The sequence below is a fragment of the Ornithodoros turicata genome, chromosome 1, assembly GCF_037126465.1.
Source record: "Ornithodoros turicata isolate Travis chromosome 1, ASM3712646v1, whole genome shotgun sequence".
NCBI classification, from domain to species: domain Eukaryota; kingdom Metazoa; phylum Arthropoda; class Arachnida; order Ixodida; family Argasidae; genus Ornithodoros; species Ornithodoros turicata.
In genome coordinates this window covers 95,753,646-95,771,611 of record NC_088201.1, presented here as the reverse complement: position 1 = coordinate 95,771,611, position 17,966 = coordinate 95,753,646, and the positions used below count along the sequence as shown (strand labels likewise).

General features: G+C 43.3%; 1 protein-coding gene across 1 annotated transcript in view; it reads left to right on the top strand.

The window, feature by feature from the left end:
* Nucleotides 1-7,061: 7,061 nt before the first annotated feature.
* The window catches only part of LOC135366754 (protein-cysteine N-palmitoyltransferase Rasp-like), a 202,980-nt gene continuing 192,075 nt past the window's right edge, over nt 7,062-17,966 (top strand). Inside the window, exons 1-4 of the mRNA XM_064599627.1 lie at nt 7,062-7,125; nt 15,613-15,739; nt 15,817-15,884; nt 15,943-16,053. Coding sequence (XP_064455697.1) covers nt 15,628-15,739; nt 15,817-15,884; nt 15,943-16,053 — 291 coding nt within the window. The 5' untranslated portion in view covers nt 7,062-7,125; nt 15,613-15,627. The remainder of the gene's footprint in view (nt 7,126-15,612; nt 15,740-15,816; nt 15,885-15,942; nt 16,054-17,966) is intronic.

Sequence of the window (17,966 nt, the reverse complement as noted above, 5' to 3'; positions counted from 1 at the left end):
TACGACGATGGCAATCTCAGTTCACGGGTTTCCCTTGCAAAACCCATATTGCTTACTTTTAGGGAACTTCGCCGGCTCTGCCAATGCCGAGAAAATCGTGTAAACTGCGTTCCAGGCACGCTCTTTAGGGCAAGATCCCATAAATTATTATGTCCTTTTGCGGGGTCCCATTTGACATATACGAGAACTGTGACCCACCTCAGTAGACCGCGGCCGAGTTGGTTCGGGAAATATTGTGGGCACGGCGTCAGCCTTCAGCCGCTTTCGTTTCGGAACTCCGAGTCGGATTTGTAGAACATTCGTTTCCATGTACGCATCCTCCGCAACGTGTGAAGAACAAACGCGGAACACATGTATTTCTCCTTGTACGTCGGGATGTCTGCTGGCGACTACTGCGTCCCATTTTAGTTTCGTGTCACTGTCCTTCGGCTTGTGGAATGTCACTTCTGGGTTAACGCGGTGCCTGCTAAGTTCCACTCCAAGGATTTCGTCCACGAATGTTATCATAGGTTACGCGCGACTCCAGAGGCAATTTGGAATCTCTGCACGAAATCGTCTGATGAAAATCTGAGGTGCCCGACACACAAATTTTGAACGTGCCACGGAGGATCAAGGCAAAAAACGAGAGCAAAACGGTAAGTCGATGTTCAGATATAAAAATAGCAAGCTTCATGAATCGATTGGTCAGCTGTCCTACTGCGCTTACTCTGATATAACTACGATTAACAATACAATAGTATTGATAATCTAACTTCTGAATTACCACAGGTGCACGCTGAAGGCGGATATGAAGCAGGATCTGGCTTACATCTGGTGCATGAAGAAATTGCTGACACGTTAGTTGTAGTCTACCTGCCACCAACAGGTATGACAATGTGATGTTATAATTTGAGTATTCACCTATGTTCCACTTTTCATGTGCGCTGTCATGCAGACATCTTGACACCACTCTTAAATCTGCCCTCAACGTTACAACCTGTGCTTCCAGGGTGGAAAACAAAGGTCCTCATTCCGATTAGCTGCTATCTCTCAGTTCAAGGAGTTTTGCTGTCTGGACACTGGTTCCTGTGGATGGGGTGGTACAAGCTTCACTGTCTGATATAGAAGGTACGTTACGTTATTTCAGTTAATTTGTCTTTTGCACATTTTTGTTATTGTTTTGTTATACAATCCTTTCTGACACGCAGAAGCTGATGTCGTCTTGATAACGTTTTACTGTCATCTAAGTCCATTGAGGAAGGTGCCTTTACTGTCTGTGAATCTTTGATTGAAGAATAGCCCAGAATTCATGTTAACATTGTCTACTCTTATTAATTTACTGTCTGTGTTCTGAGAACTAAGAAAAATGGGGACTACTTATTTGTCAAAACTTCACACTGGATGTGGTACTGGATTGACATGTAAGCTAAAATACCAGGATTCTGCAACACTTGTGTTGAACTTGGTGCATTACTGTGGGCAATGCGACATTCATTACATTTTTAGTGGGTCCAGTGCACAAATACTGTGTGCATACTGCATACATGCTGTTCGATAGGCAAAAATACCTGAGCAGTGTTGTGTAGTCCTTTTATCCAAAGTCCATAAGCTTACTGCAAAGTCAGAGTACGTAGAACAGCAATGTGCGGGTCTCTTGCGATAGAGATTCACAACAGAAAGAAGACTGTTGAGAGCACCTAATTTTAATGAGACGAGACTTTCGTGCACAAGGCTGCTCTTGTTAATGTCTAACATCAACTTACAAAATCTCAGAATATATAAAACATGTAAGGTAGAGAGTGAGGGATGGTACAGACATAAATAAATATACAACCATACATAATAAAATAAAAAGACGGTACAACTCCATCAGTTTCAAGCCGGCAATGGATGAGTTCACAAGACACTGTAGCACTGTTTTCCTGAATGTGTCCCCAGTGAATGCCTTTTGTGCCAAAAACTTATCTGGCCGCCGTGGTCATTCATGTATTATGCTACACAACTCATCCCTTGTCTGTTCGAAACTGATGGCGTCGTACCCTCTTTTATTTTATTATACTATGTTTGTATTTTTATTTGTATATTTGTACCAACTTGTTCTCTACCTTGCAACATGTCTGATATATTCTGTAATTTTATAACTTGATGTTAGGCCTCAAGAAGTACAGCCTTCTGTGCAAAGTCTTCTTTCGATTGTGCACAATTATTATAAAGTAAAAATGACTATCCATTTCTTGTCATGAAATCCTTTTTCTTTCTTTTTTCTGCAGTGGTGAGCAACCGTAAGGACACATGCAAGAAAGGGAGTCTCTTTGGGATGACAAACCGTCATCACCTCATAAGGATACAGTGGTTGACGAATGGTTCATGTTCTCAAGCACATGGAAACTTCAACAAATAACTCATGAAAAAGCCAGTCAGTGCTAGCACCAGGAATTGAATGTAGAACGTCCTGCTACCAGTCAGAGATGTTCCATTTCAGGCACTCATTGACTTTTGGTGAATTACTTGTTGACCTTGTCCCAAGGTGGAGCACGCCACAGCTCATTTGCCTATCTGTTAATGTTGCGGCGTGTGTTGCGTTTTTCTTTTTGTGTGTTCCAGACTCAGAATGGTTACTTTGGATCAGGTCGGGTACGTTTTATTTAGACATGGCAAACAGAAAGGTGGTGTTTCTCAACACAACTTAGGAGTGGCCTTCATGCATTACTGCTGCGGCCATTAAGCGCGAATGGAATGCTGCACATCATGTTCACTCTACTTTTATCGTGTGCTTTGTAATCTTGTTCAAGTTCTGTCATGTTATGGCAAGTGCTCATGTACTGTACATTTAACTACTAATTTTATTTCTTAGCTTTCGCCGGCGTATCGTGTCAAGCCATGTTATATTAATTTGGAACATGTTGTTCTTAGTAGCCAGAGCAGCTAATACATAGTGAGAACATAGCCCGTGTGCGTTTGTCTTTTCCACAACAGACGTTGGTTTTCCTCTCTGATGGTTACACATGTCAGGGATAGGTTTCAGAACCGGTAGTTCCAGCCAACTGAGAACTGCTTTTCAGGGGATCATCACGCTGGCAGATGAAACTAGCTTTTCGTGTTCCTGACATTATCGCACAAGATGTAGTATCCACTATGATTCTTTATGTGGGGGCTATGTACAGTACAATCAACAGATATGCTATTATAAATCTGTTTCCTACTGTGTTGAAGTGGGGTAGTTCATGTCTGAGAGCCATAGTGAAACACAGGTAGCCAAGGACAGACTTTTGATGCCCTCGAGAAACATTGCAACACACTGCAGGGACTCTGGACGCTGCCTAAATTTGCAGAACACAGAGCTTAAGGCAGCGTTTAAACAACAAGTCGTTAGAGAAATCTTAGACAGTTGCATGTGTAAGCAGTCCGCTGTTGGATTTGCTTCTGTCCGAGATACGTTATCTCAAAGGGGACGCCCGGGCTCACTCAGAGTGATACTAGGGCTGCCTATGAAATAGAATGAGGCGAGGAGGAAGATAAATATAACCCTTTTATCTTGTCTGTTATTCTGTTGGTTAAATTGTAATTTGCTTAGCAGCATATATGTGTATATCCCAGAGTCTGCTAATATATATATCAGTTGAGAGCTAGCAGTCGCATTGTAGATGTCTCATCCTGTCCTTGGCTGCTTGTGTTTCACTATGTCCATGTTTGCTGTAAAAAGAAAAAAAAAAACTATAGAAAAAACGAAAAGAGCGACCTGGAAAGCTGCCTGTTGTAGTGCTCACATGGAGGCAATGCAATGAGGTAACATTTTCCATTCATCAACTGTACATAGTTGTACATATCACAATGGCAACCGATTATTCAGATTTTTCTTGAACTACTTTGTCTTTTGCCCAGCCTATTATTGGAGCTTTATGTGATTCCCCTCTTGAGGATGCTGTGCAGTTTGTTAATTTTGAAACTGTACTGTGCTGAGGTACAAAAAGAGAATTGTCATATCTGCATTTGAGTACGTAGGAATAATTTGTAAGTACTTTCCTTGTTGACATTAATATCTGCACCAGGTCACAACGTTATTGATTGATGGAAAATGTAAATAAAGAATATTTGTTTGTTTACCAAATAATGCACAAATGTCGTCTTTTCTAGTGAGATATTCCCTGTTCACTAGACATAAGTGTGGAAAAGTTAAAGGGTCACAATGATGGTAGAGTCTAGCATTGCTTTTTGCCACTTCACATATATTCACTGTTATTCGTGTGCACATGTAGGACTAGGAAGGTAGAAGATGCGCATAAAAAATTATTTCGTATGCAGCCAAACATATGGTTCAGAAGATTAGATAGATAATAGATGTCCAAGCATATATAATTGCGCTTCATGTGCAATGGGTATGCTAATGCATTGCTTTCATGAAGCCGTTTTATTTATTTTTATTAGTTTTATATTACTTATTATATACTTATTTTTAATAAATTTTATAAATTCAAAACTCAAGTTAAACGGCCCTGTAAGACTGCCCTTTGCGAATGGTTTGGTAACGTGCCTCTAACTGTAAAGGTAAGAGGCAGTCGAGAATGCTGCAGGTAGGGTTGCAACTTACATATTGCTTATCATGTCCCATATAATAAATATTAGATACAAAGTGATTTGTGCAATAATTCCTGAGTACGGAACTAATTCCGAGGCCTGCCAGTGATGTCACCGAGGACGACAAGTCACATAATTGCCTCTAACACTTTTACACCCCATGGGCTGAGTTCTGAATTGAAACAGCACTCTACAGAAGGATAAGGTGCACCCACTAATTTGATTTCTGGGATCTATGCCATGCCCTAACTCTTCAGACCCCACATTTCTAAAAACACCATTTCTAAGTGGCAATATGTGCTCCGATACTTCTTTTGCGTCTGCATAGTATGCAGCCACATGGCTTCTGGAGATTTCGTGTGCATATTTTGCTGCAAATGCAGTAGTTTGTAGCGTGCCATACAACGTAGCGTGACATGGGAGTGCGTGATTCAAAGAAAGCTTCTGGAAAATGCACAGAATCCCACAAAAAGCTTAAAATGTGATTTGTGTTTCGTTTTACGCCGCTCGTCGTTCCATACCATCGCCGACGGTGTTGCACATTGATAAATCGTACGTAAAACTTGTCCCATAGCATTATGCGGTTTCTCAAATACATAGCACGATTTTTTCCTGCAAGAATAAAACGCTATCGGAATTTTCTTGCTAAAACGGCTTTCGAAACATCAGTCTCTACAATGAGCAAGTGCTGTAAAGGGGCTAACGCAGACGCGACTTGATACAAATTCTACGTGCTTACAAAACACAAACGACGAATTCCAGTCACAACATCGCACAGAGGTTGGTTCACGAATGAGTTTGAGCACTGAGAATGAGCACTGTTTACTTATCGCGGAACCAGTGGAACCGGGCTGTCCGCCATCTTCAAGCACAGATACGTGAAGCCACGAAAAGCCGTAGCTGGAATCCACTGACAAGTACGAAGGTGCGTCACGTCACAATGCCCGTTCGGGTGCATCTACGTCATAAAAATGACTGCGCCCATGCGTGTTTCGGAATGAATTATCTATTTCTTTTTTTACATGGTACTGTGCCGAACTGGGAGAATGAAGGTGCATTTTGGGGAGAGCTGGATCTGGGCTTTCAGAATATCACAACCGTTTCGACCATTTGGGATATCGGCATAGCTGACCTTTAAGTTCAGAACCGGGCCATGAGAATCATTTTCAAATTGGCTTTTGACTTTCAGGTTTCTCTGAAAAGCTTTCACATACTTAGTATTAATGAAAAATTTCAATGCTCTAAGTAAAACCTACCTTATCGTTAAGGGTAACCTTACACTACGATCCATTGATTCCACTAGCCTCACTGCCAGTAACCGTACCAGAGCTGGGATAAGTGGTATACCAAATACATCAAAAACTAGAACTAATCATGGCAAATTTTCCTTTACATGTTACGGCGTACATGCATCGAACAACTTACCCTCAGATGTCAAACTTATGACCAACTTATCTCTCTTGAAAAAATACTTAGACGTCACTTACTTACCACAGATGTATTAGCGTGAATTCGTAGTGATGACGTGGCTATTCCTTTCAATACTCGATTTTAAAATACACCTCACAAAAACATATAGCCACATATATATTTTGTTTAATATGATTTTGTGTTAAGTCAGTGACCTTTATTATTATTCTTATTTGTATAATGTATTGTTTCTAATAAGGGCGTTGTTAGTAATGTGATGGTTTGTCTATAATGTAATATTGTTTAAACATAATCGTGAGTCACGTATGTGACTTTTTATTGTTTTTTAGGATTCAGTTGAATAATATTCACTGTTATTCACATGACTCGCTGAAATGCATTTATGATTCTTTGATATCATTGTTGGGAGGAGCCTAATTCAACCGGGATCTTTTCCCTCTGGCTCCTCCTCGTGTTTATTATTTTAACACCACAACAACCTCAATATTCTTGAATTTCACTTTTCAATTTTAAAAATAATCACTGGAGTAAATCACTGATTAACCACTGCAGCGTTCTGTTTCATTGCAAAATACTGTAATTTTCGACCACCACGTGTCCGAGCACCCTGTAGAAGCGCTTGTGTGTTGTTGCCTTATACATATTACATTTCTGCTTGAGTGGATATGAGGAATGAGAGCGTGCCGTATAGGCGAATATTATAATCATCACAAATTTAATAAAGGCGACTGGATGGGATACACACGAGTGAATAAAACACGTAGGCCATGACACACGGATGAAAGATGTCAATTCTATTGTGCATTTGGTGAAGTAATAGGTTGTATGAAGGATTGACTAAAATGGCTCCACGTGCATAGATTACTCCTTAACGACCTTTCACGCAGCGGCGGCAGGGATGGTTTGCACAATGCAGGTTATATATGCTGGCTCGAATGCTTGCAGCTGTATTTCGCCTTGGAGACTTTTCTAAAATTAACGAGTTCCAAGTAATTTGTGTAATATCAGAAGAAAGCTGTTGATGTGCATTGTTTTCGTGTCTGCTCCTTCCAGGTGGCACCGCCACTTGTTCTCAGTTATTTCATAAGTGTGCCGTCATCCGGGTGTTTTTCCCGTAGCATCGAGCGAGTACAACAGAATGTAAGTTTACTTGAATTTTGATACGTATCATATGTTATGAACAGGGTCGCTTTACCTGCAAGGCTTTCACATCGTCTCACGAATCCATGCGAAGAATCCAGATGAATAGAGCGAAGAATTACGCGCAATTGGTGATCGTTGTGCCACCCAGAATATGGAGGCACGTCGCTATATGGCATGGAGGAAGGAAACACAAGGAGCGGCTCTTCGCGCCAGACTAGCGTAGCCACCCTCTAGCGGTCGCTCGAGTCAAAATCGCCATTACGTCCTGTCCATCACGTGATCCCCTCTGGAGTTTCCGTTTTGCAAGGCTTTGTTTCTCGCACTGCTCCCCGTATGATTTTGCTTTTCGAAAGTAAAATTGTGAAACTGTGAGCACCATCGTAGAAACGACGTATGGTAATGTGTTCCTGTCCCGGCTGCGGCTCTCGTTGAACTTAAAGCAGCTCTGTCACGGGAACACGTTTTGTTCGTAAGTACACGGTCAGTTGTTTTAGTCGCCTGTGTCTGTTCGAGTCATCTTCAATTGTTCGTTTCAGACCTGACACTGTGCCGCAGATTCATTTCATATCCTCTGTTGTTGTACAAACTGATTAATACCGTTCTGAGTACATACGTTGGAAGTCACCGTTGCCACACGTGATGTTTCCCGTCCCGCGTACTCTTTTTGTGTTCTGCACACTGTGACTGGTCTTCTAACAGAAGAGTAAACATTCGAACATACAGAAATAAAGTGCAAGCACGCGTTCAACGTAATACTGCAATCTGAACTGTGACAGTACTACAGCTTGCGTCGTCTGCTCCGGTGGCGCCGTGCTGTCTGGAGGGTCACGTGAGCGATCACGTGGTAGACAGGAGTATCCCAGAATGCAATGCGAGCAGGCTACGCTCGCCCCGATAGAAAACTGTCGGAAGGGCCGCTCCTTGTGTTTCCTTCCTCCATGCTATATGGTGTTTGTACGTCCTTGACTGTGAATGGGACTACATTCGAAAACATCAACCAAACGCATTGCGGTGCGTTCCACAGGGTAGCCATGCAACCCGGGCCGCAAGTATTCCACCGAATTCCGGTGGTGTTTCTCTGGGGAATCCTTCCGCACTCTCAACAACGGACCCCTGTCACGGAGGGAGGCAATCCGAAAGCACTCTCGAAATACAATCGCCTGCAAGCTAAGAGTTCTCGAGAGTATTTGCGTGAATCTGGAAAAATCAGCAAGTCGTGCCGTCGAATGCTACCCATCGCAGCCCCTCGCCTTGATAATGCACTTTTCAAATCCAACTCGTGCAGTAGATACGCACACAAGAAAGTAATTTGATTAATAATCACGATATTTGCATGTCCAGCAAAATTCACTTTTCTTTCTCTATTTTTTTTTCTGCTTCTCGTTTTCGTTCAAAACTACACGCTCCTTCAGTACAGCCTGAGCCTCCACACAGGGGGTTACTTTTAAACGCTGTGCAGTGAAAAGGTGTAAAGGCGTGTGCGCGTGCAAATGGTTATCCAGTGACCGTCGGCGACAGGGCGACATACAAAATGCAGGCTGGCTGGTTCTCTCCAGATCCATGATAGGCAGGCCTGAGCGATGGGCAAGAACACGTAAACAAACACAAACACGAAGGCTCAAAACCAGCAAGACGTTTAATTGATAACAACGAACTTCATGAACATGTAGACGGTGCGAGGGAAGACAGAGAGAGGGGAATAGGGAATTGAGGACAAAATGAGTTGAAGGAGGTCAAAGGAGGCGTTTGAAGGCTGGGTGGATACATACAGACGGCACACTAATACAATTGCCCACACTCTGTATGGCCAACGCTTCTCTCAAAAGACGTTTTCGCCTGTCTGGTTCCCACGCCAGCACCGCCGTCTGGGACCATAGGGGTTGACAATTATTACAGCTTCTTAGATGATCCGACAAATTTGAATCTGGGCTGTTTTTATGCAGGCCCAACCTTTGGTTAACGCATTGAGATGTTTGACCTATGTATACAAAGCTGGCGTGGGAACCACACAGTCGAAAACGCTTTTGAGAGAAGCGTTGGCCATACAGAGTGTGGGCAATTGTATTAGTGTGCCGTCTGTATGTATCCACCCGGCCTTGAAGCGCCTCCTTTGACCTCCTTCAACTCATTTTGTCCTCAATTCCCTATTCCTCTCTCTCTGTCTTCCCTCGCACCGTCTACATGTTCATGAAGTTCGTTGTTATCAATTAAACGTCTTGCTGGTTTTGAGCCTTCGTGTTTGTGTTTGTTTACGTGTTCTTGCCCATCGCTCAGGCTTGCCTATCATGGAATTTATCCACCAGCTAGCCTGCATTTACGCCATTCTGTCAATTCTCTCCAGATCCCCGTCATGTCCGTATGTGTTCCCACGTGTTTAGAGGGCGTGTGTCAAGCGTGGGCGAGCTAGCAAGTTCGGCAAAGGTTAGAAATATGGATGGCTCTAATTTATTCCCCCCCCCCCAAAAAAAAAGAAGCCCACAAAATATCAGAAACACGGCTGTAACTGCTACTTTGTATTCAGCGGTGCACAGAGCTCCAGAGACAGCATTATTAAAAGGTTATGCACGATAAGTACGAATGAGAAAATATGTACAACCGGAATTATTTCTTAATATTCTTGGAGCTTGCGCCCATCATGACCCAAAGCCTATAGAAAAATACTACAGAAAATCTCATAAAACATCTCTTACGGGATTCTGAGCGAATTTATGTGTGATAATTGGACATTCTTACAGGACTTTCTCACACAGTTTCTCAAAAACAATCTCTCAGAATTGCCTTCCCCCTCCCACACACACACACTAGTTGCTTACCGGAATCTTACAGGATTTCCTTTAGACTTTCTTACCAGGAGAAACCAGCAGAAAAAGAGCCACACAAACCAGCACGTGTGCTTTCCATTCTTTATCGATATCACTTGGGAAGCTTTCCATATGAAACACATATGAATCAAGCCTTCGCTAGATACCACACACGACAATAAGTAACGATACCAAGTATCTTGATTCAGTTGTTACGTACCTTTGAAAACGCATCCGCTCACCATCCACACACACTGCCGTAAAAGCGCTCAACGCATCGTACACGTACTTGGAATGTCCAATGCGAAGACCAAAAAATTTATTCATGTGATTATGCCATGTTTATGTTTTGCACCCTGGGAACGCTTAGGCTCTCTTGCGTAAAAGCACCATCCAACTTTCTCGAGACGAGAGTGGGTTACGACCACGAACTCGGACTTAATTCCTTAATTCCCGCTGCCTGCCGCTTTTTGCGAGTGTAACCTAGAAGAAACAGCATTTCAAAAAACTAATTTGCTGGCGGTTGGAATAAACGCCTCCACTAATGTTCGTTTCTTTTTCGTTCGTTAACGTTCGTTTCTTTTTAAAATCGGCGCCTCCAAGCCTGCTTCGCCGGCGGCCCCCGGGGCGCGCCAAAACCACCACATAAAGTTCCTATATTTAGAAGTGTACAAGTAACATGGTTTTGCCTTGATTGTTTGTTAGTTTTATGGAGGGAATTCAGACTCCCGAGTTTATGTATTTCGTCTAGTCGATGAACAACATGTTAAATAAGCTACACTTAGGAAGAAGTATACTCCCAGACAGCACAAGACGTTGCACATGTGTCGCATCAATGTTACCTCAACATTAAAGTGTTGCAGCGATGTTCCATGCCCACATTCGTCGTTGCAGCAATATACTTCTTTCAGTGGTCATGCTATGTCTCAAAGATTGCGTAACGCTAACATTGCGATGATGTTACTGAAACAATGTTGAACATGTTACACTCAGGTAATGCGGCGTTTACATTGTTGATGCAATGTTTTGCAAGCAATGTCAATGCTATGTTGCAATTGCATTTCTTCCAAAACGCTTAATCAACAACGTAAATTCAGCGTTTGTGCAATACCTTTATTTTGATGTTTTTGCAGTATTTAAAAAAAATGCGTACAGCTAACAGTGTGATTGTGTTTCCGAAGCAATGTGCGTGTGCTACAGTGAAGAAATGCAGCTGTTACATCGCTGAGGGGGTGTTTGGCAATCAATTTTAATGCAATGCTGCAATCGCATTGCTCACAAAGCAGTGCATCAGCGACCTAATCTGTAACATGAGACCTGCGTCCAGATTTCAAACGATAGATCCCGCGCAAATTGATATAGGCCCGTGATATTTTGAAGCATGATAGAGGACTAAATTTTCTATCGTTTGACGTCAAGATCTCGTTTGTGGGTCTCTTCTCGGCCAACAATTCGTGGACTTATATAACTGGTCGTGCCGTTCACTATAAGCGTACACGTCAACTTATACCCCGACAACACACTGTCACCCCAGGGATATCCTAAGAGCATCATGCATGGGCGGGCGTGACATCCCCAGGAGGGTGAATCTTATCCTTAAATCATTCTCAACATGTCATTTTGGCAGTAATATAGCGTCCCCACGGTATCCTCAGAGCATCCACAGACGCTATGTGAGGACAAGTTTAGAACAGCGCCAGAGCGCTTCTAGGATGGACCATTCTTTCTATTTTTCTTTTATGTGCTGACGCATTCAAAAATATCAACATCTTTTATTTCACATGCACAGAAAACAGTTGCATAGAGAATCCTTTCATATTGGTTAACTGCCGCAATAAAGTGTGGCTGCTCGTTCCCTGCGCATTCCATAGCGGAAAATAAGCGCAGCGGTTTAAAAAGGAAGCACAGGGAAATATAAAAGACATAGAAAAGCCCACTCCGAGAGGTACTAGAATTCCCTTCCAAAGCGAAAGCAGATACTATTTGTTGCTTGTTACGCGACCCTCCGTTAAATTCGGCAGCCCCGCTCACCTGCAGCACAAAACGAATGGTGAGCTGTCCACGTTCCTTTCGACTACGCAAAGAAAAAATACGCCAAGCGAGGAATTGAGTGAAGTATCAGCTGCGAATCACTGCAAGGTGTATGTTTCTCACTCCTTTTGTTTTCAGACATTCAGATAGGGCCTTTGAAGGTCAAAAGCAGTGCTACAGAATCGCTCATTTCTGTACTTTCAACGAGAAACACACCATGTATCGTAGACAGTCATCCTTTTCGAAGGCAGAGAATTTTACGCATTTTTTTCTTTTTTCTTTCATTCTTTTTCTTTTCATTCATTTCTTTCATTTTTTCTTTCAATCATCATCATCATCAATTTTACGCTGCACCACCCTTTGTTTCGGAAAAATGTCAATCCGGTCCAAGGATCGACGTAAAAACAAAACAAATGTGTTCAGGGAGTCTGAGCAGGTAAACTAGCCAAAGTAGTATTTCTCGTCCCGCTAGCTACCCACAGGGACAGGCAAAGGACGTTCCTGAATGACTCTCCACAGACAGTCCCTGAGTGTCATCCTCAGGACGTTCTGGGGACACACCTCGAAGGACGAGGACAGGATGACACTGTGGGGACATCCTAAGGACCGTGTGTGTTCTTGGGGATATAACACGTCGTGCCGTTCACTATAACGCGTAGCACATCAATGACGGCGACGAGGCAGAGACACGTGCATTTCATCTCCGTACCAAGTTTCATCAACGTACAACACGAAGGCAGCGAGAAGTGGGAGTTCAGCGTACTGGGAATTTTGGTTTAGGACGCCTGGTGTACGCTCTGCGGGGATCACGTGACGCGCGTTTTCTGCGGTCGTCCGTGATACTGCTCGCTTCCATTTTACTTCTGTCTTGATGGATGTCTCGGGCAGGGTGTCGAACCGAACCGGAGCTGAAACGGAATTATATCACGAACCCGAACCGGAACTGAACCGCTAAATTTTCACCGGCCCGGAACTCAGCCAGTACCGGAACTAAAGAAAAATAGTGTTCCGAACCAGTTCCACAAACGATTCAGATTTCGCCTTTGGACGCGAATGCCCTCTGCTCTACCTGAGCACGCACGCATGGAGCTCATGACGATACGATGAGCCGGCACTACTTTGCAGATTTCATATTATACAGCTCCACTTAGCGAGTGATGTCATCATTGCTGGGAGTTCAGTGCCGGTCCTTGGCGATTTTATTCTCCGTCCTCGTCCTATCAAGGAGATTTCAATTGTTTTTAATTGAAACAACAAAAATGATGTAGGAGAATATCTATATAAGAATGATCACACTGTTAGGGGCGTGCACGAGGTACTTAACGCTGTTACTCGTCGTGATCTTCCATTGTCCTCTAAAGCTGGTTGCCGGAGTGTGATATGAAGCAAGAATTAAGCGAATCGCTAAATATTGACCATAAACACCATGATTCACTTATTTAGCTGACTACCCTATACGTTTACAATGTCACGAATAACCATATACAGGGTTCGTGCAGATAAACCTAACCGGCATTTGCACACGTAACTCGTTGTCTACTTACCTCAGGACCTTCCGGTGGCGCACGATGGCGTATTTATGCGTGCAAAAGCTACAAAAAAATATTGGAAGCCATACTCAGCCTAAAAAAATAACAGAGCGCGAAAACGTCGGCTTCCAAGCATTAGAATAGGGCAACATGGCGGTTTCAGGTGAATTTTGTGCAGGTACGCAAGGGGCACTACCGACGAGCATCCACGTGAGACATCGTTTAGGTTTCTGCACCGATAGTTCCCCTAGCGGTACCTCCACACAACTCACCAGAGACCACCATGTTGCCCTATTCTAATGCATGGAAGCCCACATTTTCGCGCTCCGTTTTTTACGCTGAGTATGGCTTCCAGAATATTTTTGTAGCTTTTCGCACGCATAATTACGCCATCGTGCGCACCGAAAGTTGCTTCCTCAGGTATGCAGACAACGTGCTACGTTTGCAAATACCGGTTAGGTTTATCTGCACACACCCTGTATGTCCACATCGAAATGCCGTTGGTGTAAAGCGTTCTTGTTTTTAAGGTATGTCGCAGCCCCGGGGCTTGCACATGCAAAGGCGGTTGCTACCACAGGGGACATTGAGTATGCAACACTGTGCAGCTTGCGCCGCCAGTATTTCTCAATTAAAATGAAACTATAGGGGAATCGCCAGCGCACGCAATTTAGTAGACGTGGGGCAACGAACAAACGCGGCGTGGGTATCCCGGAAAGAAGCGCGTTTACGGAACAAACACGAACGGCATTATGTGGGTTCCTGAGTTATTAAAATGGGGAACTGTAAAGGCCGTGCAAAGCCGTCCTCGCTGCTGCGGTCACTCTTTGATTATCAGTTACTGCTCATCAGAAACAAATATGTTGCAATTTTTTTAAGAACAAGTTGTGTTGTGTTCGTTCTAGCGTTGAAGGAAGGATTCACGATCACCACAAAATCAAGATAACCTTACTTGTGCCTCTGTTTATGCAACAGTATGCTATTTTGTCCTGCAAGACCAGGCTGATGTATAAAATTGCAAAGCAGACGCTGTCACGCGCGACAGTACCACCCTTTATACATAGCGTGATGGCAGTGACTACTGTTTTCCCATTTGTCAAGTTGCCTTGTCAAGGGCCTTGTCAAGTTACCCTTTTGCAACTTTTTAGCTGCTAACCTACCAAGTACAACAGGAAACTGAAGTGAATACTAATATGCGCATAACTTTTGGTAATGAAGCTGCTGAGAGGAAATTGTTCCCACGCTTGAGTGTCAGTAACAGAGGAAACTTATGTGATGAAGTATGTAAGAATATGTAAGTGAATGCTACTGCACTAACCAGCGCGTGTGGTACCGAAGTATCATTCCAACCACTGAGTTGCTCCTAGCGCTATTTCTTTTGAAGAACAAAAATCAGGAAACTTATTTACTAGATGACCCTCCAAGTTTCACTTCAGTTTCTCCCTTTGCCTAAATGTTTTTGTTTTCTTGTCGTCTAGTGGAGGGATACCCTATTGAACATGAAATGCTTGAGCAATGCCATTATGTTGTATACTTAAAACTATTTCATAGTATGACATCAATTAATTCAGTTTCCTGCATATTTTGCCGGCATTGAACTTCTGTTTTTTGAGACTGGATGCTAAAGGAGCCCCAAGTACAGCCCAGAATTGTCCCTTGTTACTCTATTTAATGCGTCAATGTTCACGCCTCTTAAAAAAACACTGAGACAAAACATTGACGATACCTAATACATGGTACAAAAAAGGCCAGTTACAAGATGTCCAAAATTAGACGTCTATTTTCCGAAGTCTTACACACGTCTTGTATATCACCATTTTTGGACGTCTAAACGGTAAGAATTATAGATGTCCAGTAAACGTCTACCTTTAGATTTAGCCCTAAAGTCAGGTTTGATTGGCTACTAGACTACCATGTGTTGCCTGGGTTTTGAATGCTTCACGCCTACTCGACATAACGAAGATGGCTGGCGTAGTTGCTGCTGAGCAAAGGAGAAGGCGCCTTACATTTTGCGTATCCCTAATTGTGCACCTTCAGCATTTTGTGACTAGCCATCGCACATTTATCGTCCTAATAACCGCAGTGAACGGTTGGCAGCCACAACTTTTTTCTGTTTTATCCCACAGACATTCAATGCAGAAATGTTCCGGTATACTACGCGATCATTTGACTCCTCATTGATCCGATATGCTGTGCTCATGACAACATGGTGCGCTGCTGTCCTCTATGCCTGCTGGCGTTTTGCATACACGAGTAAGTGTGAAACGTTCTTTCAATTCGCTTTTAAGAGTTTTCACACAGACTGTGGAGCAAAAATTAATTATTTGCAGCAAGCGACCTCCCTATGCAGGTTCCAGGTGGCTTTACAGATGGCATGCATGGCCTAACCAGGAAAAGGGTACGGACGCATTTAACCTTTATCGAGGACAAGTGCACAATGAGCTTGTATTTTGCAGGATATTGCACACGACGAGTGGAACAGTATATCGAACGGACTCCTTTCAATATCCGCATGGTTCTTGCTTCAGCCGTTACTCACTCAATTTTTCATCCAGACTTATAGGAAGGTGAGACATGTGAATCAGAGTGCGTCCTTCGCCACAAGGGGAGCAACAGCAGGTTTGAAATATTGGTGCGTTAGGTACTGTCCTCGTTCAGGATAACGGTTTTGTGGATTGATACCTGCTAGATGCGGTGCATTGTACGCGTTGTTACCGAAGGTGCACCATTAGTGTACCCTGGAACGCTGGAACGCAGTCCAGACGACTGCAGAAATCACCTCGATACGAGGTTTTGCACACAGCAGCGTTACCAGGCTACTCTCACAGGCTCGTCTTCTTGTCGCTCGACTCACGGCGGGACTGTATAGGCAAAAGGAGAGGAGGATATATGGAACGCGGAAACGCGGAAAGAGAAAAAGGCCAACAGAATGCGCACATGGCGCAGGCATTTCCTACAGGCGTAACAGTAAAACCCAATTTATCCAGTGTTGCTCGTATTCTTCCAAACAGGTCTAAATACTAGAGTTACTAGTCTCAAATACTAGTCTCAAATGCGTTACGTCCGTAGCGGGCTCCTACTATTTACCACGGCGAACGTACAAGATCGCCACCGTCCAGTTTTCAGAAGTGTCAAAAAACTATTTAGTACGAAAAGCATGAAGAGCTGGTACAGGTGAGTAGACGCAGGATTCCTAGGCAAATGCCTATTTTTTTCCTGTGGTTCTGACACTTACAGGAGCGCGAACTGGGTGCTGAGCAACCTCCTGTGTCGATTTGATTCTGCTCCAAATGCCTATCCGGCTTTGGTGCCTATTTTGGCATAGATACATAAAACTCCGAATAACATCGAAAAATGCCTATAATGGCCCTAAAGCGGTGGCGGAACTCCGTTGTCCAGGCGAAACTGACATTGGTCACGTCGCACATCCTTTCGAATCCATCGATCGCTTCAAAGAAGCGAGCATCTCGAAGGTGCTGGAATGTAGGCTGACAATTGAAAATACGTTGCTCAGTAACGTAGCTCGTTCTCTGTCTCCTTTCTAGCATTGTCTTGCTTCGTGAGTTGTAATTGTAAAATGTAGGCACGTATCGTAACGGTATGGTTGCAATCTAGAACTTGCTGAGATATTGCTTGTTTACATCTAGAAGAGTCCCCGAAGGTTTTTTTGTTTCTTATTTAATTTCATCCTATTTGTTTCCTTCTCTTCTGCGTAACGAATTTGACACACGATAAAGTACTCAAAATGGGGCTTGAACGAAGGTAGGCACATACCCCGTACAATTCCTAAAATTTTGCAACCTGAGGAAGCTGCACTCCACGCTGGCAGTCAGGGCCATAGGTACACGAGCGATAGCAACGCCACGTCTAGAGTAATCGCACTTGATCCCGCATATTTGCCTGCTATTGCGAGCGTTGTGCTAATGCTGAAAACGAAGTCTAGAAGGCGGAGCTTAAAAGTTTATGGACTAAGAAACTTGAGCGTTAGACCAAAGACTCCGATGCTTCAAACCCATCTCTCATAGCGCCCATATGCTGCAGCGAGAAGTCCTTCTGGGAAGTGTCGTGGAACCGCAGCGAATGAGTAGAAGATTCGTGACCGTAGTAGGATGGATAGGCTTAGCATTTCGTGCTGGAAAATTATTAGAAAAATAGTCACAACTCTCATTTACCATACTGTTCTTGGGTGTGTAGCTCATTCCTTTCATTCATTTATTCATTCACTTTGTTTTTGCAGTGTCAGATCTGCAGATGAAAATAAAATAAACATTTATCAACAATTTATAGTTCCTATAATGTAAGTTTTTTGTGCCTAAATGGGGATTGTCAGCGCCTTTTTTCGGCGCTTAAAACAACGCTTTTTCGTGCCTAAAAACACAGGTTCTGCTGATGATGGGAGGCGATCCCTTGTGTGTGTCATCACAGAGGCAAAATCTGCATGATGCACCTTGAAATATGATATGTATTCGAGTCCGAAAAA